Source organism: Hypanus sabinus, chromosome 18 (assembly GCF_030144855.1).
Source record: "Hypanus sabinus isolate sHypSab1 chromosome 18, sHypSab1.hap1, whole genome shotgun sequence".
In the NCBI taxonomy this organism is placed as follows: Eukaryota; Metazoa; Chordata; class Chondrichthyes; order Myliobatiformes; family Dasyatidae; genus Hypanus; species Hypanus sabinus.
The window spans coordinates 41,207,672-41,229,868 of NC_082723.1; the positions used below are offsets into that span (position 1 = coordinate 41,207,672).

The 22,197-nt window shown below is 46.0% G+C and overlaps 1 protein-coding gene across 5 annotated transcripts in view; it reads left to right on the forward strand.

Annotated features, from left to right (window-relative positions):
* vav2 (vav 2 guanine nucleotide exchange factor) overlaps window positions 1-22,197 on the forward strand; it is a 199,361-nt gene that overhangs the window by 168,007 nt on the left and 9,157 nt on the right. For all 5 annotated transcript variants that reach the window (XM_059994267.1, XM_059994271.1, XM_059994268.1 and 2 more), the window contains exons 16-24: window positions 1,908-2,009; window positions 5,175-5,263; window positions 7,406-7,425; window positions 11,587-11,611; window positions 18,181-18,311; window positions 20,383-20,457; window positions 21,454-21,503; window positions 21,780-21,899; window positions 22,110-22,197. In XM_059994267.1, coding sequence (XP_059850250.1) covers window positions 1,908-2,009; window positions 5,175-5,263; window positions 7,406-7,425; window positions 11,587-11,611; window positions 18,181-18,311; window positions 20,383-20,457; window positions 21,454-21,503; window positions 21,780-21,899; window positions 22,110-22,197 — 700 coding nt within the window. The remainder of the gene's footprint in view (window positions 1-1,907; window positions 2,010-5,174; window positions 5,264-7,405; window positions 7,426-11,586; window positions 11,612-18,180; window positions 18,312-20,382; window positions 20,458-21,453; window positions 21,504-21,779; window positions 21,900-22,109) is intronic.

The window sequence follows — 22,197 nt, forward strand, 5'->3', positions numbered from 1 at the left end:
TCATCTATGGCAGGGGCGGTGAGACTATGGCAACCATTCCCAAGAAAGCACACACTAATGTTCTGTTGGCACGTGACGTGCAGTGCTGTCCCTCAACTCTTTAAGCCCCACCCATAATGATCATCTTTGCTGCCAAATAAAGCAGTGAATGATGTTATTCTTACCATCTCAGAGCAGTGAGATTTCCCCTCTGGAAATGTCTCATGCTGGTTTGGTGCCACCTGGATGATTGCAAGAACATACGATGTTGAACGATCCATTTTGAAATCCTCAGAGACCTGGCGTATACATCAATATTTTGATAGTAAAAAAGGTTAGAATAACAATACTATTTGTCTTTTTAAAAGATTAATACTAATGATTTTTGAACTGGTTTTAGCCTCCGTTGGTCGTGGTCAACCATGGGTACTGCACCTCTGGTGGTCACTGGTTTGTCGAGCAGTGTCGACTGTGGCTATTGAGGCCAATCCTGGAACGGTAGGCCCTGCCACAGTTGCTGCACGTGTAGGGCATCGTGGGATTGTTGTCTGCTGTCCGCTGTGCTCTCTGTTTAGCTCTCCGCTCCTCAAACTGACTCAGGATCACTCTTTCGCCTTGCTCTAGGTGTTGCTGAACAGGTTTTCTAATACAGTTTATTTCAATCTGTCTCTGTTATACTTTTATTAATAGTGAAATAATAAATCCACATAAAAAAAGCAAAGGACATACTTCTCCCAATAAAAACTCCATAATTATTGTTATTAATTTATTAATCAGTGATCATCTGTGCTCAAAATTGCCATGGCATGCCGGAGAATTTTTAGAAGATTATTGCCCGTTTGGGCCCCCATTCTCAAAAAAAGGTTCAGCATCCCTGACTTACGCTATTTCCTGTCTAAGATACCAAACCCGGAAATGAAGGATCAAATGAGACACAGAAAAGATACAGCATGCACGATGTAGTGCAGATGTACTAAAATGATTCCTCCACAAGGACAGTTAACTTACACAGCCTTCATAGTTTAAGCCTGGAGATTGGAACCTCTTTGAGGTGTTCCGTTGAATGAATGAATGAATGAATGATTTGATTTGATTTGATAGGGTAGTTGGAGGGGAATGTGATAGGGTGACCCAAATAATTGGGCTTAGTCTTAACTTGGGGCTCAGGGGTTTGCCGGGAAATGTGGTAAACTCAAAATGTAATGGAAATCTGGCCTGCTCACCACAAAAGAAGAGATTAATTCAAAACTCCAGAACGCTCTCTCTTGACGATGTGTGAGAGTCTGTTGTGAGAGTCTCCCTCGCTAGTGAGAGAGAACTTGTCAAAGTGTTGGGATGGACAGTAGTTTTTGATGGATTCTAGATCATGGTCTCTTTGGGGGCTTTGCTATTGCTTGGATGGTGGGGGGGGGTTGATGCTTTTGCTGGAGGAAGTGGGGGATGGGAGAGTGTTGATGTTTTTGATGTTGCCTGTGTGTAGGAGGGGGCTTTGGGGTTCTAACGTTTTTCTGTCATTCATTCTTTGGGGTTTTTCTCCAGTTTCATGGATGTCTGTGAAGAGTAAGAATTTCAGGTTGTATACTGTAAACATTTTCTGGTATTAAATTGGACCATTTGAGGTAAGGTATACTTTTGGTGAATTATGTTGTTTAGGATTACAGAATTAAAGTATGTCAATGGAGTTAGGATGCTAATAAGCCATGATTTTATTCAACAGCAGGATAGTTCTGAGGATGTAAATGATTTCCTCCTGTTCGCAGGTGTACCACAGTGTACATCAACCGTGCATTCAATTCTGCTCACCTGAGTGCTTCGTAGAAGCAGCAGCTTCTCAGATTAGGGGATGAATAAAATTAAAAGGCTTTAATTAGATAGTTAAAAGAAGTGCCTGCTGATGATTTTTTTTCTCAAATTAATTTCCTTTTCAGATCAAATATTAAACCTGAGAAAGCAACAGCAAATTATCATAATTTCCAAATGACGACATTCGACAAATTCACAAACTGTAAAGCCTGCAAGATGTTGTTAAGGTAAAAATGAAAGCAAGCCCCGAGGTGCTGGGAGGTGTACGCTGATCCTATGGGGGCAGGGTTTCAGAATACATTGGGGTGATGGTCCTATTCTGCATTTATAGCTTTTAAAATGAAGACATAGTTAACAGTAATTAATCGATGATTACTATATTATTAATTAATTAGCAACTGCGGGGTGGTGCTGAGGAGCAGTGAATGGTGGAATCATTTGCTGAAATGGTGCATCCCACTTGGTTTGACAAAACCATGAGTAGGTGTTACGGCCCATGCTCAATATCTCGGAGCTGGACTGGAGATTTAATGAAGACTGGTTAAGAATATTAAGTGTAAGGTATCTCTTTTGTCCAGCGTGTAACTGATAGTGTTGTACCTCTTGGTGCTGTTAACTACTCCGAAGTACAGTGGTGCTGATCAGATGGTTTCCTGGTAACTGTCTAATAAGACCCTAAGACCATTAGACATAGGAGCACAATTAGGCCATTCAGCCCATCGAGTCTGCCCTGCCATTACATCATCATGGCTGATCCCAGATCCCACTCAATCCCATACACTTGCCTCCTTGCCATAACCTTTGATGCCCTGACCGATCAGGAAACGATCAACTTCCGCCTGAAATAAACGCACGGACTTAGCCTCCACCGCAGTCTGTGACAGAGCATTCCACAGATTTACTACTCTCTGGCTAAAAAGATTCCTCCTTACCTCTGTTCTAAAAGGTTGACCCCTTAATCTCAAGGCTGTGCCCTCTAGTTCTGGATACCCCCACCAGAGAAAACATCATCTCCACATCCACCTTATCCAGTCCTTTCAACATTCAGGTTTCAGTGAGATTCCACCCCCCTCCCTGCGTTCTTCTAAATTCTAGTGAGTACAGGCTCAAAGCTGCCAAACGCTCCTCATATGTTAACCACTTCATTCCCAGAATCATCCTCATGAGCCTCCTCTGGACTCTCTCCAATGACAACACATCCTTTCTGAGATATGGGACCCAAAACTGTTGACAATACTCCAAGTGCGGCCTGACTAGCATTATCTCCTTGTTTTTATATTCTATTCCCCTTGAAATAAATGCCAACATTGCATCTGCTTTCTTTACCAAGCTGTAAATTAGCTACTAGTCACAGGCAGCCAACCAGAAAAAGACCCCTTTTATTCCCATTCGCTGCCTCCTGCCTGTCAGCCATTCCGCTATCCATGCCGGTATCTTTCCTGTAATGCCATTTTATCTTGTTAAGCAATCTCATGTGTGGTACCTTATCAAGCGCCTTCTAAAAATCTCAGGTAAATGACATCCACTGCTTCTGCTTTGTCCATCCTGTTTACTTCTTCGAACAACTCTTAACAGATTTGTCAGGCAAAGCTTCCCTTTACGGAAACCATGCTGACGTTGACTAATTTTATCATTAGTCTCCAAGTACCTTGAAACCTCACCCTTAAGAATAGACTGCAACTCTTTCCTAACCACTGAGGTTAGGCTAACTGGCCTATAATTTCCTTTCTTTTGCCTTCCTCCCTTCTTAAAGAGTGGAGTGACATTTGCAATCCTCCAGTCCTCCAGGACCATACCAGAATCAAGTGATTCTTGAAAGTCCATGACCAATGCATCTGTTATCTCTTCAGCAACCTCTCTCAGGACTCTGGGATGTAGTCCATCTTGTCCAGGTGACTTATCCACCTTAAGAACTTTAAGTATTCCTCACATTTTTTTCCTTTGTAATAACAATGGCACTCACTCCTGCTCTCTGACACTCACGGACTTCTGGCACACTCCTAGTCACTTCCACAATGAAGACTGATGCTAAGTACCCATTAAGTTCATCTGGCTTTTCTTTGTCCCCCATTACTACCTCACCAGCATTACTTTCCAATGGCTTAATATCAACTCTAACCTCCCTTTTACTCTTTATACTGAAAAAACTTTTGGTATCCTGCTTTATATAATTGGCTACTCTGCCCTCATATTTCATCTTTTCCCTTCTTATAGCTTTTTTAGTTGCTCTTTGTTGGATTTTAAAAGCTCCCAATCATCCAACTTCCCACTCACCTTTGCTACCTCATATTCTCTTTCCTTGGCTCTTATGCAGTCCTTAACTTCCTTTGTCAGCCATGGTTGCCTACCCCTGCCATTCGAGAACTTTTTCCTCTGTGGGACATATCTATCCATTGTGAACTATACCCAGAAACTCCAGACATCTGTGTAATCCCCTTATTCCATTGTGAAATTGATACATGTGAGTTATGCTTCTCCCTCTCAAATTGCAGTATGAATTCAATCATATTATGATCACTGCTTCCTAGGGGTTCCTTTACATTAAGCTCCATAATAAGATCTGGGTTATTACACAACACCCAATCTAAAATAGCCCCAAGCAGGCTCAAGCACAAGCTGCTCTAAAAAGCCATCTCATGGGCATTCAACAAATTTTCTCTCTAGCGATCTGATCGAGCCAACCTGATTTTCCTAATCTCCTTGCCTATTAAAGTGCCCAATTATAATAGTGTCATTATTCTTATTACATGCCTTTTCCAGCTCCCTTTGCAATCTTAACCCCACATCTTGGCTACTAATGAAGGTCAGGAATCCACCGTGTAAATTAAGTGGGTAACTCTACTTTGGCAACACAAGGGATCTCGATCCAAAACTTACCTGCCCATTTCCCTCTCTCGATGTTGCCTGACCTGTCGAGTTTCTCCAGCATTACTTTTTAAAAATTCTACCTTGACTCAGTGGTAACTACTTGAAAAAGAGACCTGAGAGATTATTTTTGCCTCTGAGGATCCATGAAATTGAAACCTCAATATTCAGGCTGGAGACACAAGAAACTAAATACTGAAACCTGGAGCAATTTAAAAATGAAAACAAAATACTGAAATACTTGGTCCTTAACCTTTACCCAGTTAGGCAGGTAGGCTGTAGGTTAAACATCTGGTGAAATAATGTCTCAAGGATTGTAGTTGAGATGGAGGACGAGGTCCTGATATACAGAACAATACATCCGTGTTTCAGGAGTAAAAGCTGACTGAGTGTGAGGCCAAATAGTTGGATTGGGTCCACTCAGATCAGTTATCTCTTTACTACAACTGATAAATCATCAACGATTTCCATTTGTTGGTTCAGTCCATTTGCAAATCTAATTTCTTTGTTCTGTCCCTTTCTTGCAGAGGGATCTTTTACCAGGGGTACACTTGTTCCAAATGTGGGGCTGGAGCTCACAAGGAATGTCTGGAGACAGCAGCACAATGCAAGTTAAGTACGTAACGCATTGCCTGTAGTTATTGATTGTGCCAAAGGCCCTTGCTGTGAAGTTTGTGCTATTGTCAGGCATTACTGAGGAGCTCTTGTGAAATTTGCATCTTATTCCATTCCTATGCTTATTCAGCAATCAACATCACTAAAACAGTTTCTGGCCAGTTTTACATTTTTTATAGGAGATTGCTTTATATAAATTGTCTGTCATGCTTCCAATGTTAACCCCATGACTACACACATTTGCCTCTAAAGCACCTTGAGCAATCTGGAGACCGTGAAGTTTGCAGAATAAATCAGAATTAGAATCAGGTTTAATATCACTGGCATTTGTTGTCTTTGCAGCAGCAGTACAATGCAATACATAATAATAGAGAAAAAAATTGAATTACAGTAAGTGTGTGTGTGTGTATATATATAAAATAGTTAAATACGTATTGCAAAAATAGAAATAAAAAAGGTAGTGAGGTAGAGTTCATAGGTTCATAGGTTCAATGTCCATTCAGAAATTGGATGGCAGAGGGGAAGAAGCTGTTCCTGAATTGTTGAGTGTGTGCCTTCAGGCTCCTGTACCTCTTTCCTGATGATGGTAGCAATGAGAACAAGGCATGACTTGGGGTGATAGAGGTCCTTAATGATAGGCACCACTTTTTGAAGCATTGCACCTTGAAGATGCCTTGGATACTGCAGAGGCTAGTGCTTGAAACTGGGTTTACAACTCTCTGCAGCTTACTTCGGTCCTGTGTGGAAGCCCTCTCCACCTCCCTCCCATACCAGACAGTGATGTAGCCCATTAAAATGTTCTACATCTGTAGAAATTTGTGAGTGTCTTTGGTGATAGACCAAATTTCGTTGAACTCCTAATGAAATACGGCCACTGTCGTCCCTTCTTTGTAACTGCGTCGATACGTTGGGTCCAGGATAGATCCTCAGAGATGTTGACAACAGGAACTTGAAATTGCTCACTCTTTCTCTTCTGATCCCTCTATGAGGACTGGTGTGTGTTCCCTCAACTTTCTGAAGTCCACAATCAGTTCTTTGGCCTTGCTGACGCTGAGTGCAGATCTTTCTCAATCGACTACTGCAAGATACATCAGAAAGGAATCTGTGATTGCAATTTGGTTGATGAAATGGAATGAATTGACGTAAAATACCTTTGGGAAGCTGCAAACTGAGCATGTGAATATGCATTGGGGGTGATGACTTCCACAGCTCTTCAATCTTCTGGGAGAATTCCACTGTCCCTGAGATGAAGCTCCAAGCTTTCTTACTGTTAGAGCAAGCACAACGCAAAATGGATACTACGTGAAGCTCCCTCGAATCCATCCTATTAAACCCTCCCTGAACATGGATTAAAAGCTGGATTCACAATGCCCGTGTTCATCCCTTGAGGCTCCAATTCTGTCTTTTGATATGAGCATTTTTTTTTTGGAAAACAGCAGCTACTGCTGATTTTGAGACAGAGAATGTGACATTGAGATATGTTTTTGGTGTATTTGGGTGCTGAAGGCATAGGAACTCTTCAGAGACCTACCAGCAGTGTTTCAGGAACAGATTTCTGAATGGTTCATGAACCCATAGACACTACCTCACTATTCCCCTTTTTGTACTAATTTGCTTATTTTAATCATTGTACTGCTGCTATCTAAACAGCAAACATGACATACTGTACGTCATTGATAATAGACCTGATTCTTGATTCAGTTCTTACCAGCAACTTGGAGATCTGCAGTGTGAGGTATAATGTTTACATTCTTGTTCAGTTCATTGTCTGTACAATGGCCTTTGACTCCTGATGACCTGATTCATTCAAACTCCTGTATTTTCCCATCAGCAGTTTATAAAGTGCAGTGGCACCAGGTGATGTGTTGCGTGGAGCTGAATTTCATAACAGAGACTCTCCATTCCACTCATCCATTCTCCATGACCATCGCTCCAATGTGCCTTCACCTGGGGATGTGGGCTGGAGGGATCAGTGGAGACTGCAGGAGGTGCAGGCTAGTGGGAGCATGTGGTATGCCAAGGGAGGTTATGGGATGGTGGGGGTGGGAGGAAGGCCACAAGAGATGAAGGCATGAATGGAAATAGTGGACAAGGTACCAATTGTTAGAAGGTTAAAAATCTTTCTTTCTGTCTCCTCTTACAGACACACCAGTTGATGATCTGGTAAGTTATAATGAAATGAAGAGACACCAGTGACTTTTTTGCCAGGTTTTTCCTCATTACTTTCCTGATAAATCCTGGGGTAAAGGCTCCCCAGGCATTGATATCACTAGAGCATGGCTTCCGCAGGCACTGAGTATCAAAGTTCAAAGTAAATTTTATTATCAAAGTACACATATGTCACTATATACAACCCTGAGGTTCATTTTCTTGCGGGTATTCTCAACTAATCTTTGGAATAACTATAACAGGATCAATGAAAGATCAACCGGAGTGCAGAAGACAACAAACTGCAAATGCAATTATAAATAAATGGCGATAAATAATGAGAACATGAGATAAAGAGACCTTGAAACTGAGTTCATTGGTTGTTAGAATACTTCAATGATGGGGCAAGTGGAATTGAGTGAAGTTATCCCCTTTTGTTCTAGAGTCTGATGGTTGAGGAGTAGTAACTGTTCTTGAACATGGTGGCTGAGTCCTGAGGCTCTTGTACTTCCTGCCTGATGGCAACAGCGAGAAAAGAACATGACCTGAGTGGTGGGGATCCCTGATGATGGATGCTGCTTTCCCTATGACGTCGTTTCATGTAGACATGCTCAAGGACTTTACCTGTGATGTACTGGGCTGAATTCACTACGTTTTGTAGGAATTTCCATTCCATTGCCTTGTTGTTTCCATACCAGGCTGTGATGCAGCCAGACAAAATAACAGTAATTTACTGATGTTGTACTCCTGCAAGCTCCCTCTAAACTTGTATAACACTTCTCTGTGTCCATGGCTCCCTCTAAACTTGTATAACACTTCTCTGTGTCCATGGCTCCAAATTCACTGCCATTCATCTGTCTGGCTGGCTTAGGCCATGGTAGAGGCTGAAAGTCATGTTAGAGATCAGGTTGGTGCCATTTTGGCCTAGCTATGATTTCTTGAAACAGACAGATACAAATATTTCAATTTAAATTAAAATGAATACAACTGAGCTTGTCTTGTCTAAATTGAAGTTTAGACTGAAGTGTCATTTGAGGAAAGGAAGAGATCAGCTCTGGAGAGTTGCAACCAGTATAAACCATCTAAAAGTGCTGCTCAAGAATGGGCACTTTGCCATGATGCTGAATTAAAGTAAACCTTTATGATCTATAACGTTACATTCCCTATGTTTTCATGTGTGTCTCTAAGAGTTTTGGAAATGCTTCCACCACCAACCCTGACAGTGTGTTCTAGGCACCTACCATTCTGTGTAAAAAAGGAAATTAAAATCTGTGTAAGAAACGATGACTTGCCATCGATGCACAGTCTGAGCTCACCTTCATCCTTCCTGCATTAGTGCTGCTTCATGCAGCCATGCTCAGCTTGTCAATGTCATCAACTTTGCTTCTAACTTCCACCCTGCCCTCAAGTTCATTTGGCCCATTTCTGACACTTCTCTCCTCCTTCTCAATCTCTCTATCTCCTTCTTTGGAGGTAAGCTGTCTACTGACATCTGATGTAAACCTACCAATTCTCACGGCTACCTTAACTATACCTCTCCCACCCAGTCTCCTGTAAAAATGTTAATTCCATTTTCTCAGCTACATTGTTTCCACCGCGTCTATACCATAAGGTATAGAAGCAGAAATAGGCCATTTGGCCCATTGAGTCTATTCTGCCATTTCAGCATAGCTAATGAATTTTTCCTCTCAGCTCCAGTCTCCTGCCTTCTCCCTTTATTCCTTTGCACCCTGACCATTCAAGAATCTATCAACTTCTCCCTTAAATATGCCCAATGACTTAGCCACCACAGATACCTGTGGTAATGAATTTCACAGATTCAATGTCGTCTTAATAAAGAAATTCCTCCTCAACTCCATTCTAAAAGGACGCCCCTTTATTCTGAGGCTGTGTCCTCTGGTCCTAGACTATCCCATCATAGGAAACACCCTCTCAACATCCACTCTATCAAGGCCTTTCGACATCCAATAGGTTTCAAATTGGTAATGGATTATTCTTCTGAATTCTAGTGAATACAGACCCAGAGCCATCAAACACTTCACAAGACAAGCCATTCAATCCAGGAACTATTTTTGTGAATCTCCTTTGAACCCTGTCCAGTTTCAGTACATTCTTTCTATGGTAAAGGGCCCAAACCTGCTCACAATACTCGAGGTGAGGCCCCAGCTAGTCTTTCCAGGCGAGGCAACACTTCATACCTGTTGGGTCGTCTGTTGTATGCGGGGTTCCTGGTGCATCGTCGAGACCCGGCGTAAATTGGGGAAAGCTTTGTTTTTTTTAAACTTTTTTTTTATTGAGTTTTCAAATAATTACAGAAAGAAAAAGAAAATATGTAAAAAAAAATATATACCCTTCCCCGCTCCCCTTAACCCCTCCCCCCAACGCCCCTGTAGAAAAAAAAAGAAAGAAAGAAAAAGAAGAAGGATTGCCTGGATATCGGAAGATCCCCACATGCTCCATGGAGTTCATAATAACTTTAGTATATATATATTTATTTATTTCTTTCCCCAAATAACCAATTATTTTATCTTCAGAGCACCTATATATTTAATCCTGTCTTTTGTAAATAAGAGTGCCAAATTTTCAAAAATGTTTCATATTTATCTCTTAAATTATAAGTAATTTTTTCAAGTGGAAGACAGCTGTAAATTTCATTCTTCCAACAATCTATACTTAAGTATGCATCCAATTTCCAAGTAACTGCAATAGCCTTTTTGGCTACTGCCAGTGCAATTTTTATAAATTCTTTCTGATATTTATTCAATTTAGGTTTTGATTTTATCCCTTCAAAGTCACCTAATAAAAATAATATTGGATTATGTGGAAGTTGTGTTCCAATAAAACTCTTAAATTTGTCCAAAAAGGACAAATTTGGGGGAAAGCATTGTTGAGCACCTCTGCTCCACCTGCCAAAAGTGGAATTTCCCAGTGGCCAACCAGTTTAATTCCTATCCCTGTTCCCCATTACCATTTCAACATGTTCCCCATTACCATGGCCTCTTGTTCTGCCGTAATGAGGTCACTCTCAGGGTGGGAGAACATCACCACATATTTCGACATATTCCAACCTGAACATTGATATTTCTTATGGTAATTTTGTTTGTTCCTCCTTCTATTTCCCACTCTGGCCTCTTAACTCTTCTCCTCACCTGCCTATCACTTACCCCTGGTGTCCAGCATGTTGCCTTTCTCCCATGGCCCACTGTCCTCTCCTATCAGATTCCCACCCACCTGGTTTCACCTATCACCTTTTAGCTATCCCCCTTCCCCTCCCCCCCACCTTTTCATGCTGGTGTCTTCCCCCTTTTCAGTCCTGAGAAATGGTCTCAGCCCAAAATATTGACTGTTTATTGACTTCTATAAATGCTGACTGACCCGCTGAGTTCCTCCAGCTTTTATGTCTATTGACTTGCCGTCCATGAGTAATTAGACTGAGACACATTGAATGGAGGAATCATCATACCCAGTGATTTGAGGGGCCCCTGGAGGTGGCTGAAGCTCTTGTCCTAATTTGTTGCACAGCGCAGACCAGCCACAACCCAGGCTCACAGAATAAAGAGAAACTCACCAACTAAATTTATTTGTAACCAGGTGACCATTGAATATCATTTTTTTAATTGTTAAAGTGCACTTACGCATTCACCTTGGTAATGCTAAAGTAGCTGCCTGTGCCTTTAAGAGAAAACAGAGATGTCATTTTGCATGGGTGGAGTAGAACAAAGAGTTGCCATGTTCTAGAAAGGACGATGTTCAAATGCTTTTCCCAGGTTTGATTTTCACAAGTAAATTGATCAGCACTGGATAGCGTGATTGCAAAGTTCCTTAATCAGCCTACTGGCGTGAGCGAGAAAAACTTGTTTCAAGGTCTCGCCTATATGTGTTTGGAAGCACACGTGTGCCAAATAATTGCCACTACCATACCGGTTTTGTATAGTTTGTTTTAGTTATTTTCAAACTGCATACGGAACAAGGCTATGGTCCGAAGTTAAACTGAGATTGTAATAGTGGGAACTGTTTTTTTAAGTTTATTTTGTCGTTTTTATTTTGATTCTTTCTGCAATAAAACATCGAAAACATATAAAGGAATTTAAGACACCAATAAGTATTAGTTGTCCAGTGTGTGTATTCTTCCCCAGGCTTCAAAATATTCAAAACCTTTTTTTTTCGTTTTTACAGGACGGAGGGCAACAGCCATCTGCAGGTAAGTAATGTCAGCCCATGGGTGAGACTATTTCAATACAAATTTAAACCCTGACTTCAAAACATTCAGCCCATGTGATCGGCTGTTACTGTTACAAGGTGGAAAAATGTGGCAGTCAAACACCACAGAACAAACTGTGGCAGAAGTGAACAGTTAATGTGTTTTGGTAATGTTGTGAGATAAGAAGTGGAAAGGGATTCTCAGTCCTTGTGCGGACAGTCAGCTGGGATTGTCCATATCAGGAGAACGTGAAGCGACTGCAGTGAAGCAACACACCCTAACCATCACGTTTCTGACAGAGCAACACACAGTGCTGCTGCTCTGAATATGTTCACCATCTTCTGCCCTTTCCTGGACAATCTTTCTCCACTACCTCCCTCCTCAGCCTCTGCAACACCAGACCTCCCTCTCCTCAGCCTCTGCAACTCCACTCCCTCTCCTCAGCCTCAGCAACACTCCCCCCCTCTCCTCAGCCTCTGTAACACCCTCCCCACTCCTCAGACTCTGTAACACTCTCACCACTCCTCAGCCTCTGTAACACTCCCCCAACTCCTCAGCCTCTGTAACACTCCCCCAACTCCTCAGCCTCTGTAACACTCTCACCACTCCTCAGCCTCTGTAACACTCTCACCACTCCTCAGCCTCTGTAACACTCCCCCCACTCCTCAGCCTCTGTAACACTCCCCCAACTCCTCAGCCTCTGTAACACTCCCCCAACTCCTCAGCCTCTGTAACACTCTCACCACTCCTCAGCCTCTGTAACACTCCCCCAACTCCTCAGCCTCTGTAACACTCTCACCACTCCTCAGCCTCTGTAACACACCCCCCACTCCTCAGCCTCTGTAACACTCTCACCACTCCTCAGCCTCTGTAACACCCTCCCCACTCCTCAGACTCTGTAACACTCTCACCACTCCTCAGCCTCTGTAACACTCCCCCAACTCCTCAGCCTCTGTAACACTCCCCCAACTCCTCAGCCTCTGTAACACTCTCACCACTCCTCAGCCTCTGTAACACTCTCACCACTCCTCAGCCTCTGTAACACTCCCCCCACTCCTCAGCCTCTGTAACACTCCCCCAACTCCTCAGCCTCTGTAACACTCCCCCAACTCCTCAGCCTCTGTAACACTCTCACCACTCCTCAGCCTCTGTAACACTCCCCCAACTCCTCAGCCTCTGTAACACTCTCACCACTCCTCAGCCTCTGTAACACACCCCCCACTCCTCAGCCTCTGTAACCTCCCCCAACTCCTCAGCCTCTGTAACACCCTCCCCACTCCTCAGACTCTGTAACACTCTCACCACTCCTCAGCCTCTGTAACACTCCCCCAACTCCTCAGCCTCTGTAACACTCCCCCAACTCCTCAGCCTCTGTAACACTCCCCCAACTCCTCAGCCTCTGTAACACTCCCCCAACTCCTCAGCCTCTGTAACACTCTCACCACTCCTCAGCCTCTGTAACACTCCCCCCACTCCTCAGCCTCTGTAACACTCCCCCAACTCCTCAGCCTCTGTAACACTCTCACCACTCCTCAGCCTCTGTAACACTCCCCCAACTCCTCAGCCTCTGTAACACTCCCCCAACTCCTCAGCCTCTGTAACACTCTCACCACTCCTCAGCCTCTGTAACACTCTCACCACTCCTCAGCCTCTGTAACACTCCCCCAACTCCTCAGCCTCTGTAACACTCCCCCAACTCCTCAGCCTCTGTAACACTCCCCCAACTCCTCAGCCTCTGTAACACTCCCCCAACTCCTCAGCCTCTGTAACACTCTCACCACTCCTCAGCCTCTGTAACACTCCCCCAACTCCTCAGCCTCTGTAACACTCTCACCACTCCTCAGCCTCTGTAACACTCCCCCAACTCCTCAGCCTCTGTAACACACCCCCAACTCCTCAGCCTCTGTAACACACCCCCCACTCCTCAGCCTCTGTAACACCCTCACCACTCCTCAGCCTCTGTAACACTCCCCCAACTCCTCAGCCTCTGTAACACTCTCACCACTCCTCAGCCTCTGTAACACTCTCACCACTCCTCAGCCTCTGTAACACTCCCCCAACTCCTCAGCCTCTGTAACACTCCCCCAACTCCTCAGCCTCTGTAACACTCCCCCAACTCCTCAGCCTCTGTAACACTCCAACTCCTCAGCCTCTGTAACACTCCCCCAACTCCTCAGTCTCTGTAACACTCCCCCAACTCCTCAGCCTCTGTAACACTCCCCCAACTCCTCAGCCTCTGTAACACTCTCACACTCCTCAGCCTCTGTAACACTCCCCCAACTCCTCAGCCTCTGTAACACTCCCCCAACTCCTCAGCCTCTGTAACACACCCCCAACTCCTCAGCCTCTGTAACACTCTCACCACTCCTCAGCCTCTGTAACACTCCCCCAACTCCTCAGCCTCTGTAACACACCCCCAACTCCTCAGTCTCTGTAACACTCCCCCAACTCCTCAGCCTCTGTAACACTCTCACCACTCCTCAGCCTCTGTAACACACCCCCCACTCCTCAGCCTCTGTAACACTCCCCCAACTCCTCAGCCTCTGTAACACTCTCACCACTCCTCAGCCTCTGTAACACTCCCCCAACTCCTCAGCCTCTGTAACACTCTCACCACTCCTCAGCCTCTGTAACACACCCCCCACTCCTCAGCCTCTGTAACACTCCCCCAACTCCTCAGCCTCTGTAACACACCCCCCACTCCTCAGCCTCTGTAACACTCCCCCAAATCCTCAGCCTCTGTAACACACCCCCCACTCCTCAGCCTCTTTAACACTCCCCCAACTCCTCAGCCTCTGTAACACTCTCACCACTCCTCAGCCTCTGTAACACTCCCCCAACTCCTCAGCCTCTGTAACACTCTCACCACTCCTCAGCCTCTGTAACACTCCCCCAACTCCTCAGCCTCTGTAACACCCTCCCCACTCCTCAGCCTCTGTAACACTCTCACCACTCCTCAGCCTCTGTAACACTCCCCCAACTCCTCAGCCTCTGTAACACTCCCCCAACTCCTCAGCCTCTGTAACACTCCCCCAACTCCTCAGCCTCTGTAACACTCTCACCACTCCTCAGCCTCTGTAACACTCCCCCAACTCCTCAGCCTCTGTAACACTCTCACCACTCCTCAGCCTCTGTAACACTCTCACCACTCCTCAGCCTCTGTAACACTCCCCCAACTCCTCAGCCTCTGTAACACTCCCCCAACTCCTCAGCCTCTGTAACACACCCCCCACTCCTCAGCCTCTTTAACACTCCCCCAACTCCTCAGCCTCTGTAACACACCCCCCACTCCTCAGCCTCTGTAACACTCTCACCACTCCTCAGCCTCTGTAACACTCTCACCACTCCTCAGCCTCTGTAACACCCCCCCCACTCCTCAGCCTCTGTAACACTCCAACTCCTCAGCCTCTGTAACACTCCCCCAACTCCTCAGCCTCTGTAACACTCTCACCACTCCTCAGCCTCTGTAACACTCCCCCAACTCCTCAGCCTCTGTAACACTTCCCCAACTCCTCAGCCTCTGTTACACTCTCACCACTCCTCAGCCTCTGTAACACTTCCCCAACTCCTCAGCCTCTGTAACACTCCCCCAACTCCTCAGCCTCTGTAACACTTCCCCAACTCCTCAGCCTCTGTAACACACCCCCCACTCCTCAGCCTCTGTAACACACCCCCAACTCCTCAGCCTCTGTAACACTCTCACCACTCCTCAGCCTCTGTAACACTCCCCCAACTCCTCAGCCTCTGTAACACTCTCACCACTCCTCAGCCTCTGTAACACCCTCCCCACTCCTCAGCCTCTGTAACACCCCCCCCACTCCTCAGCCTCTTTAACACTCCCCCAACTCCTCAGCCTCTGTAACACTCTCACCACTCCTCAGCCTCTGTAACACTCCCCCAACTCCTCAGCCTCTGTAACACACCCCCAACTCCTCAGTCTCTATAACACTCCCCCAACTCCTCAGCCTCTGTAACACTCTCACCACTCCTCAGCCTCTGTAACACTCCCCCAACTCCTCAGCCTCTGTAACACTCTCACCACTCCTCAGCCTCTTTAACACACCCCCAACTCCTCAGTCTCTGTAACACTCCCCCAACTCCTCAGCCTCTGTAACACACCCCCAACTCCTCAGTCTCTATAACACTCCCCCAACTCCTCAGCCTCTGTAACACCCTCCCCACTCCTCAGCCTCTGTAACACCCCCCCCACTCCTCAGCCTCTTTAACACTCCCCCAACTCCTCAGCCTCTGTAACACTCTCACCACTCCTCAGCCTCTGTAACACCCTCACCACTCCTCAGCCTCTGTAACACTCCCCCAACTCCTCAGCCTCTGTAACACTCCAACTCCTCAGCCTCTGTAACACTCTCACCACTCCTCAGCCTCTGTAACACTCCCCCAACTCCTCAGTCTCTGTAACACTCTCACCACTCCTCAGCCTCTGTAACACACCCCCCACTCCTCAGCCTCTGTAACACTCCCCCAACTCCTCAGCCTCTGTAACACTCCCCCAACTCCTCAGCCTCTGTAACACTCCAACTCCTCAGCCTCTGTAACACTCTCACCACTCCTCAGCCTCTGTAACACTCTCACCACTCCTCAGCCTCTGTAACACTCCCCCAACTCCTCAGCCTCTGTAACACTCCCCCAACTCCTCAGCCTCTGTAACACACCCCCCACTCCTCAGCCTCTGTAACACACCCCCCACTCCTCAGCCTCTTTAACACTCCCCCCACTCCTCAGCCTCTGTAACACTCCCCCAACTCCTCAGCTTCTGTAACACACCCCCCACTCCTCAGCCTCTTTAACACTCCCCCCACTCCTCAGCCTCTGTAACACACCCCCAACTCCTCAGCCTCTGTAACACACCCCCAACTCCTCAGCCTCTGTAACACTCTCACCACTCCTCAGCCTCTGTAACACACCCCCCACTCCTCAGCCTCTGTAACACTCTCACCACTCCTCAGCCTCTGTAACACTCTCACCACTCCTCAGCCTCTGTAACACTCCCCCAACTCCTCAGCCTCTGTAACACTCCCCCAACTCCTCAGCCTCTGTAACACTCTCACCACTCCTCAGCCTCTGTAACACTCTCACCACTCCTCAGCCTCTGTAACACTCCCCCAACTCCTCAGCCTCTGTAACACACCCCCCACTCCTCAGCCTCTTTAACACTCCCCCAACTCCTCAGCCTCTGTAACACTCTCACCACTCCTCAGCCTCTGTAACACACCCCCCACTCCTCAGCCTCTGTAACACTCTCACCACTCCTCAGCCTCTGTAACACTCTCACCACTCCTCAGCCTCTGTAACACACCCCCCACTCCTCAGCCTCTGTAACACACCCCCCACTCCTCAGCCTCTGTAACACTCTCACCACTCCTCAGCCTCTGTAACACACCCCCCACTCCTCAGCCTCTGTAACACTCTCACCACTCCTCAGCCTCTGTAACACTCCCCCAACTCCTCAGCCTCTGTAACACTCCCCCAACTCCTCAGCCTCTGTAACACTCTCACCACTCCTCAGCCTCTGTAACACTCCCCCAACTCCTCAGCTTCTGTAACACTTCCCCAACTCCTCAGCCTCTGTAACACTCTCACCACTCCTCAGCCTCTGTAACACTCTCACCACTCCTCAGCCTCTGTAACACTTCCCCAACTCCTCAGCCTCTGTAACACTTCCCCAACTCCTCAGCCTCTGTAACACTCCCCCAACTCCTCAGCCTCTGTAACACTTCCCCAACTCCTCAGCCACTGTAACACACCCCCAACTCCTCAGCCTCTGTAACACACCCCCCACTCCTCAGCCTCTTTAACACTCCCCAGCCTCTTTAACACTCCCCCAACTCCTCAGCCTCTGTAACACATCCCCCACTCCTCAGCCTCTGTAACACTCCCCCAACTCCTCAGCCTCTGTAACACACCCCCAACTCCTCAGCCTCTGTAACACATCCCCCACTCCTCAGCCTCTGTAACACTTCCCCAACTCCTCAGTCTCTATAACACTCCTTCACTCCTCAGCCTCTGTAATACCTCACCTCCAACTCCTCAACTTCGCCCCTCCCACACATCAGCATTTTTTCTTCGCTTCCCCTCCCACATCTTGACATTCTTTCTCCACAGAACCCTCCCTCCCTTGGCACTTTCTTTTTGCCAACTGAACACTCCTGATCCCTCCTCTGCCAGCCCTCCCCTTCTTCCCTCTGGACAGTGGGCTTGTATCCGGGGAGCAAAGTTCACAGCCTTCGATATGGGTGTGGATTTAGCCCCAGCTGACACAAGTCCTTTCATTAGCGGCTTGCTAATGACTTAAAACCTTGGTAGGAATGGAACCTGCTGACACGAGTGTTTGCTCAAAGCACAAATTAATGTCAATAAAGCAATGTTAATATCTGTGAGTAAAAATTCAATATGCACAGTATATCTGGTGCACACAGTGTAATATTTCTGAGTCTGATGCAGATTGTAGCTATTTATTCAATTGCTATTATACCGACACTTTTAGCTCTTTTGCTAGGGTTTGGGAATGTGATGGAAATGGATCTCTTGTGCTTTTTTTTCCCCTTCAGGTCCGAGAATGCTTGCAATCCGTTCCTACCAAGGCAGCCCCCCTCCACCCAATGGAAAACCAGTCCTCAGTTTTCAGACTGGGGAAGTCATCGAACTGCTCAAGGGAGATCCGGAGACATCATGGTGGGAGGTGAGACCCAATTGAGGAAGGACTGAACCAAGCAGGATAGAGCAAAGCGCACACCAAAATGTCTATGCTGAGGCTAGCAAGCAGAGTTTCGGTCACCGTTTTAACCCAGAGCATAATACATTGAGCAGAAATTGTGCAGCCGAACAGGGAGTTACTGGACTAAAGAAGACAAGTCACCATGTTGTGGGGCTGCTGGGAGATGAAGGGAAGATGGTCGAGATGTTCCAGAGAGTTGGAGATGTGTTAAAGGACTGCAGTAGAACCAGTGTATTCCTCGATCAAAAACAGTGCCATCAGACTGCAGTTCGGAGAGTAGGTCTTGTCAAACCCATGCTGACTCGGTCATACTCAGTGGAGTAAAGCTTCTGCTAGACCTATGACATGTCCATTTAATGTCGGGGTTGTGCAGAGTACCTACAGGTGGGTGTTCACCCGTCAGTGTGGATGTTCTGCTTCCATGCTGTCAGAGTCCTAGTTGCACAGGATTCCAGTTTCAGCCTCAGTGGTGAAGACCACTCACCCCCTTCTCCATCCCCTCCCACCCCCCCCCCCCTTTCCTCACAGGCTGGGTGCAAGTACAACCCAAATACTTCTCCCCCCCACCCCCTCCGTGCAAGAGCTCAGAGCTCCACAGTCTCTGCCCTCTCAGTTATTGTCAGGCAAGACTGACCAAAGTCATTAAGACGAAACCAAAGTGATTCATTGAAACTCGCTTGTTCTCTGACCCTGTGCTACCACGTCCAGCTGGCTCAGTTCAAGAGGCAGAGGCTGAAGGTCACTGGCATTTTGTCCCACCCAAAGTGTCTTGAAACAGAGTTCAGTTACCTATCAAATGTCCTTGTCTACACTAGGGTTAGGACTGAGCTACTAAGGGAGGGAGAAGATCAGTTCTGGAGGATTGTACAATCCAGCTGTTGTGCATCAATAACTAAACTGAAATTCCTTCAGGACTTCTCATCATAGTCTTCCCAGCACTGAATGCCAATGGGAAACATTGCCACCTTCATTTATGAATTGACAGTCTCTTCCTTCAAGGTCCCATCTCACTCTTCACAAACTTGTTTCCTGAAATGAAACAAAGAGCTGGAAATACTGAGCAAGTCAGTAGTGGAGATCCTGACTGGTTTCAGGTTAATGATAGTCGTGATGCAAGGTTGTGTTAAACCGAAACATATTCCATTTCCTTTTCACACGCAGCAGTCTCTGGAGTTTACAGAGAACTGAGCAAGAAGCAAAAGATACCCAGTGAATGGCAGTTCTGTGGGCAAAAACAATGGAAGAGGTCGGGGGAAACGGCCTGGCAGGAAGGTGACCGTAATTCAGATAACCATGCGTTAATGCAGCGGTGTGCAGAAGAACTTCTCTGAATGCACAACACGTCAAACCTCGAAGTGGATGGGTTATAGCATCAGAAGGCCAAACTGGGTTCCACTCCTGTATCTAATAACGTGGCCACTGTGTATTGCCACCCTTCGGCTTGTAGTCCTTTTTATTGAATCATTCCTCTCATATATTTGCTACCACTTGATTTACTACAGTTATGGTGCTCATTTCATATTGTGTTTATTGTCTAGGCTTCACTTCTATTTTAACCTATATGCGCAGAGTCAAGTTGATTTAATTCTCTAGTTCTCTCAGGGTGCATCAGGCTTGAGAATCTAAATGCCCTTTGTTCCTGCGCTCCGCGCGCTGTGCCCAGGAGCGTGGGGGAGGAGTAGCTGGGCAAGATGCCAGGGTTCAAGAGGAAAGGGTTAATATGTTAGGTTGGATTGGGACGAGGCGGTGGGGGCTGTGCCAGTTCTCATTTGGCTAGCCTGAGGGTGGGCATGTTTGAGGACAATGCTCTGGTACAGAAGATGGGGAAGGATTGGATGATTAACGTGTCAGGTTAGAGTGGGGCTGGAATGGGCACTGTGTGCCATGTTGGGAATGGGTGGTATGCTGGGATGAGTGGGTGGCACTTGGTTTATATAATGGCACTTGTCCAGCTATGGTATCTCTGTTGTATTGCCCTTTTCACTGTGAATCACCAATACTAAAGACTTACAGTATAACCCTCTGTTTGTTCTAGGGGAGGGTATTACAGACCAAACGATCTGGTTATTTTCCAAGCTCATCTGTGAAGCCTTGTCCAGTTGACTGCCGAGTAAGTATTAAAAATGAGGCAACAGATACGTGAAATGTGTAATGTCGTCTGGATGGTTCAGGATGAACTCAAAGGGCCAGATGGCCTGTTTCTGTGCTGTACTTTTCTATGACTGGGTCAGTCATGAAATCAAACTTTGAGCATCTTCCCCATCTTTCATCCATGTTGAACAGTTGGATGCAGTGGGACGGGACAAACTTGTCAAATGAATGGTTGATAGGAAACTTCAAAGGAAGGAAATAAGGAATAGTGTCAGCCAAGGGGTTATAGATACCGAACATCCTCATGGGTGGATTGTGACATATGCAATTAATTATAGAAAACAGCAAGATTTAAGGTATTGTAAAGAAGATGTCTTGATTGACTGGTTCAGATAAAATAGGAAAACTTCGATGGAATTGGGATACTCTGATTGGTGGCCTGAATTACACTAGAAAAGTTGCTGCTACTTTGTGGGGTTAATTAATACTGTTGAGAGGATTGTTAGAGCTTTGTGAAGCTCAGATCTCACTGGAAAGATTGACCCTCTCTGTGGGATTTTGTGCCACATTGGATCACTGACCTCTTTCATGACTTACAATTGCTCTCTGGTGTTAGGGACAGAAAACTTGACCCAATATTGTGCAAGTGACTTCTTGTGCTGTAAACGTGACGAGGTTTTTGCGGTGGTTTCCCAAACCCGGCCACTGTGCAGCTGTGAGAAGCCTTCTCATTTAATCAAATGTCCGATAGAATTGTGGGGGTGGGGGGGGGGGGTGCACAATAGCATAGTGGTTAGTGCACCGCCTGAGACTGCCGTTCAAATCCGCCACTGGAGTTTGTGGGTTCACTTTGTGGCTATGTGGGTTTCCTCCACGTTCCAAGGAGTTGTGAGGTTAATCGGTCACATGGGTGTAACGGAGCCACAGAGGCTCGTTCAGTGAAGAGTCTGTGACTGTGCTGTATTTCTAAGTAAATTAATAAAGAAAAACAATTGATGCTTATTTTTCCTTTCAGCATGTTATCAAAGCACCTGCAAAAGACCTTGACTACAGCACATACCCTTGGTAAGTCACTGATAGTGCACTGACCCATTAAACTCACCCATGACAAATATGATATGGGTTAGAACAAAAATACTGGATACAGCGTAAAGTTCTCTCAGCACTGCACCATTGAACAATTCCAGAAGTGTTATACCATGAGTGAGATACCAGCTTCACTCTAAATAGTCCTTCTGACGCTCTTAGGTTAAACCAGGCTGACAGGGAATTGCGCCAATGTATATTTGAGGAGCTCTTTAATGAATTGCAGTCTCCAGAATTCCTTCTCTCTCTCTCTAGGTTTGCAGGTAACCTTGAGCGAGGTCAGGCCGATAACCTCCTAAAATCACATGTTAGCGGGACGTATCTTATTCGTGAGCGGACAGCAGCGGAGGCCGAGAGGTTTGCAATTAGTATCAGGTTGGTAATGAACATACTTTTTTTGTTGTTTGCAAAGGCTTGACATGTGAAGGATATGCACCTAAGATTAACTGGTCTTAGGTGGCCTTTCTAAGGTCTTTATAACCTCCTAATACTCAATGTGATGTATGTAGATTTGCAGATTTTTTATTTCCTTATTGTGGTCTGTCGCTTGTTGTGATACCGGATAATAACAGCTTCCCTCCTTAGGTTTAATGACGAGGTGAAACACATTAAAGTTGTAGAGAAGGACAACTGGATCCACATCACTGAGGCCAAGAAGTTTGAAAGTCTCCTG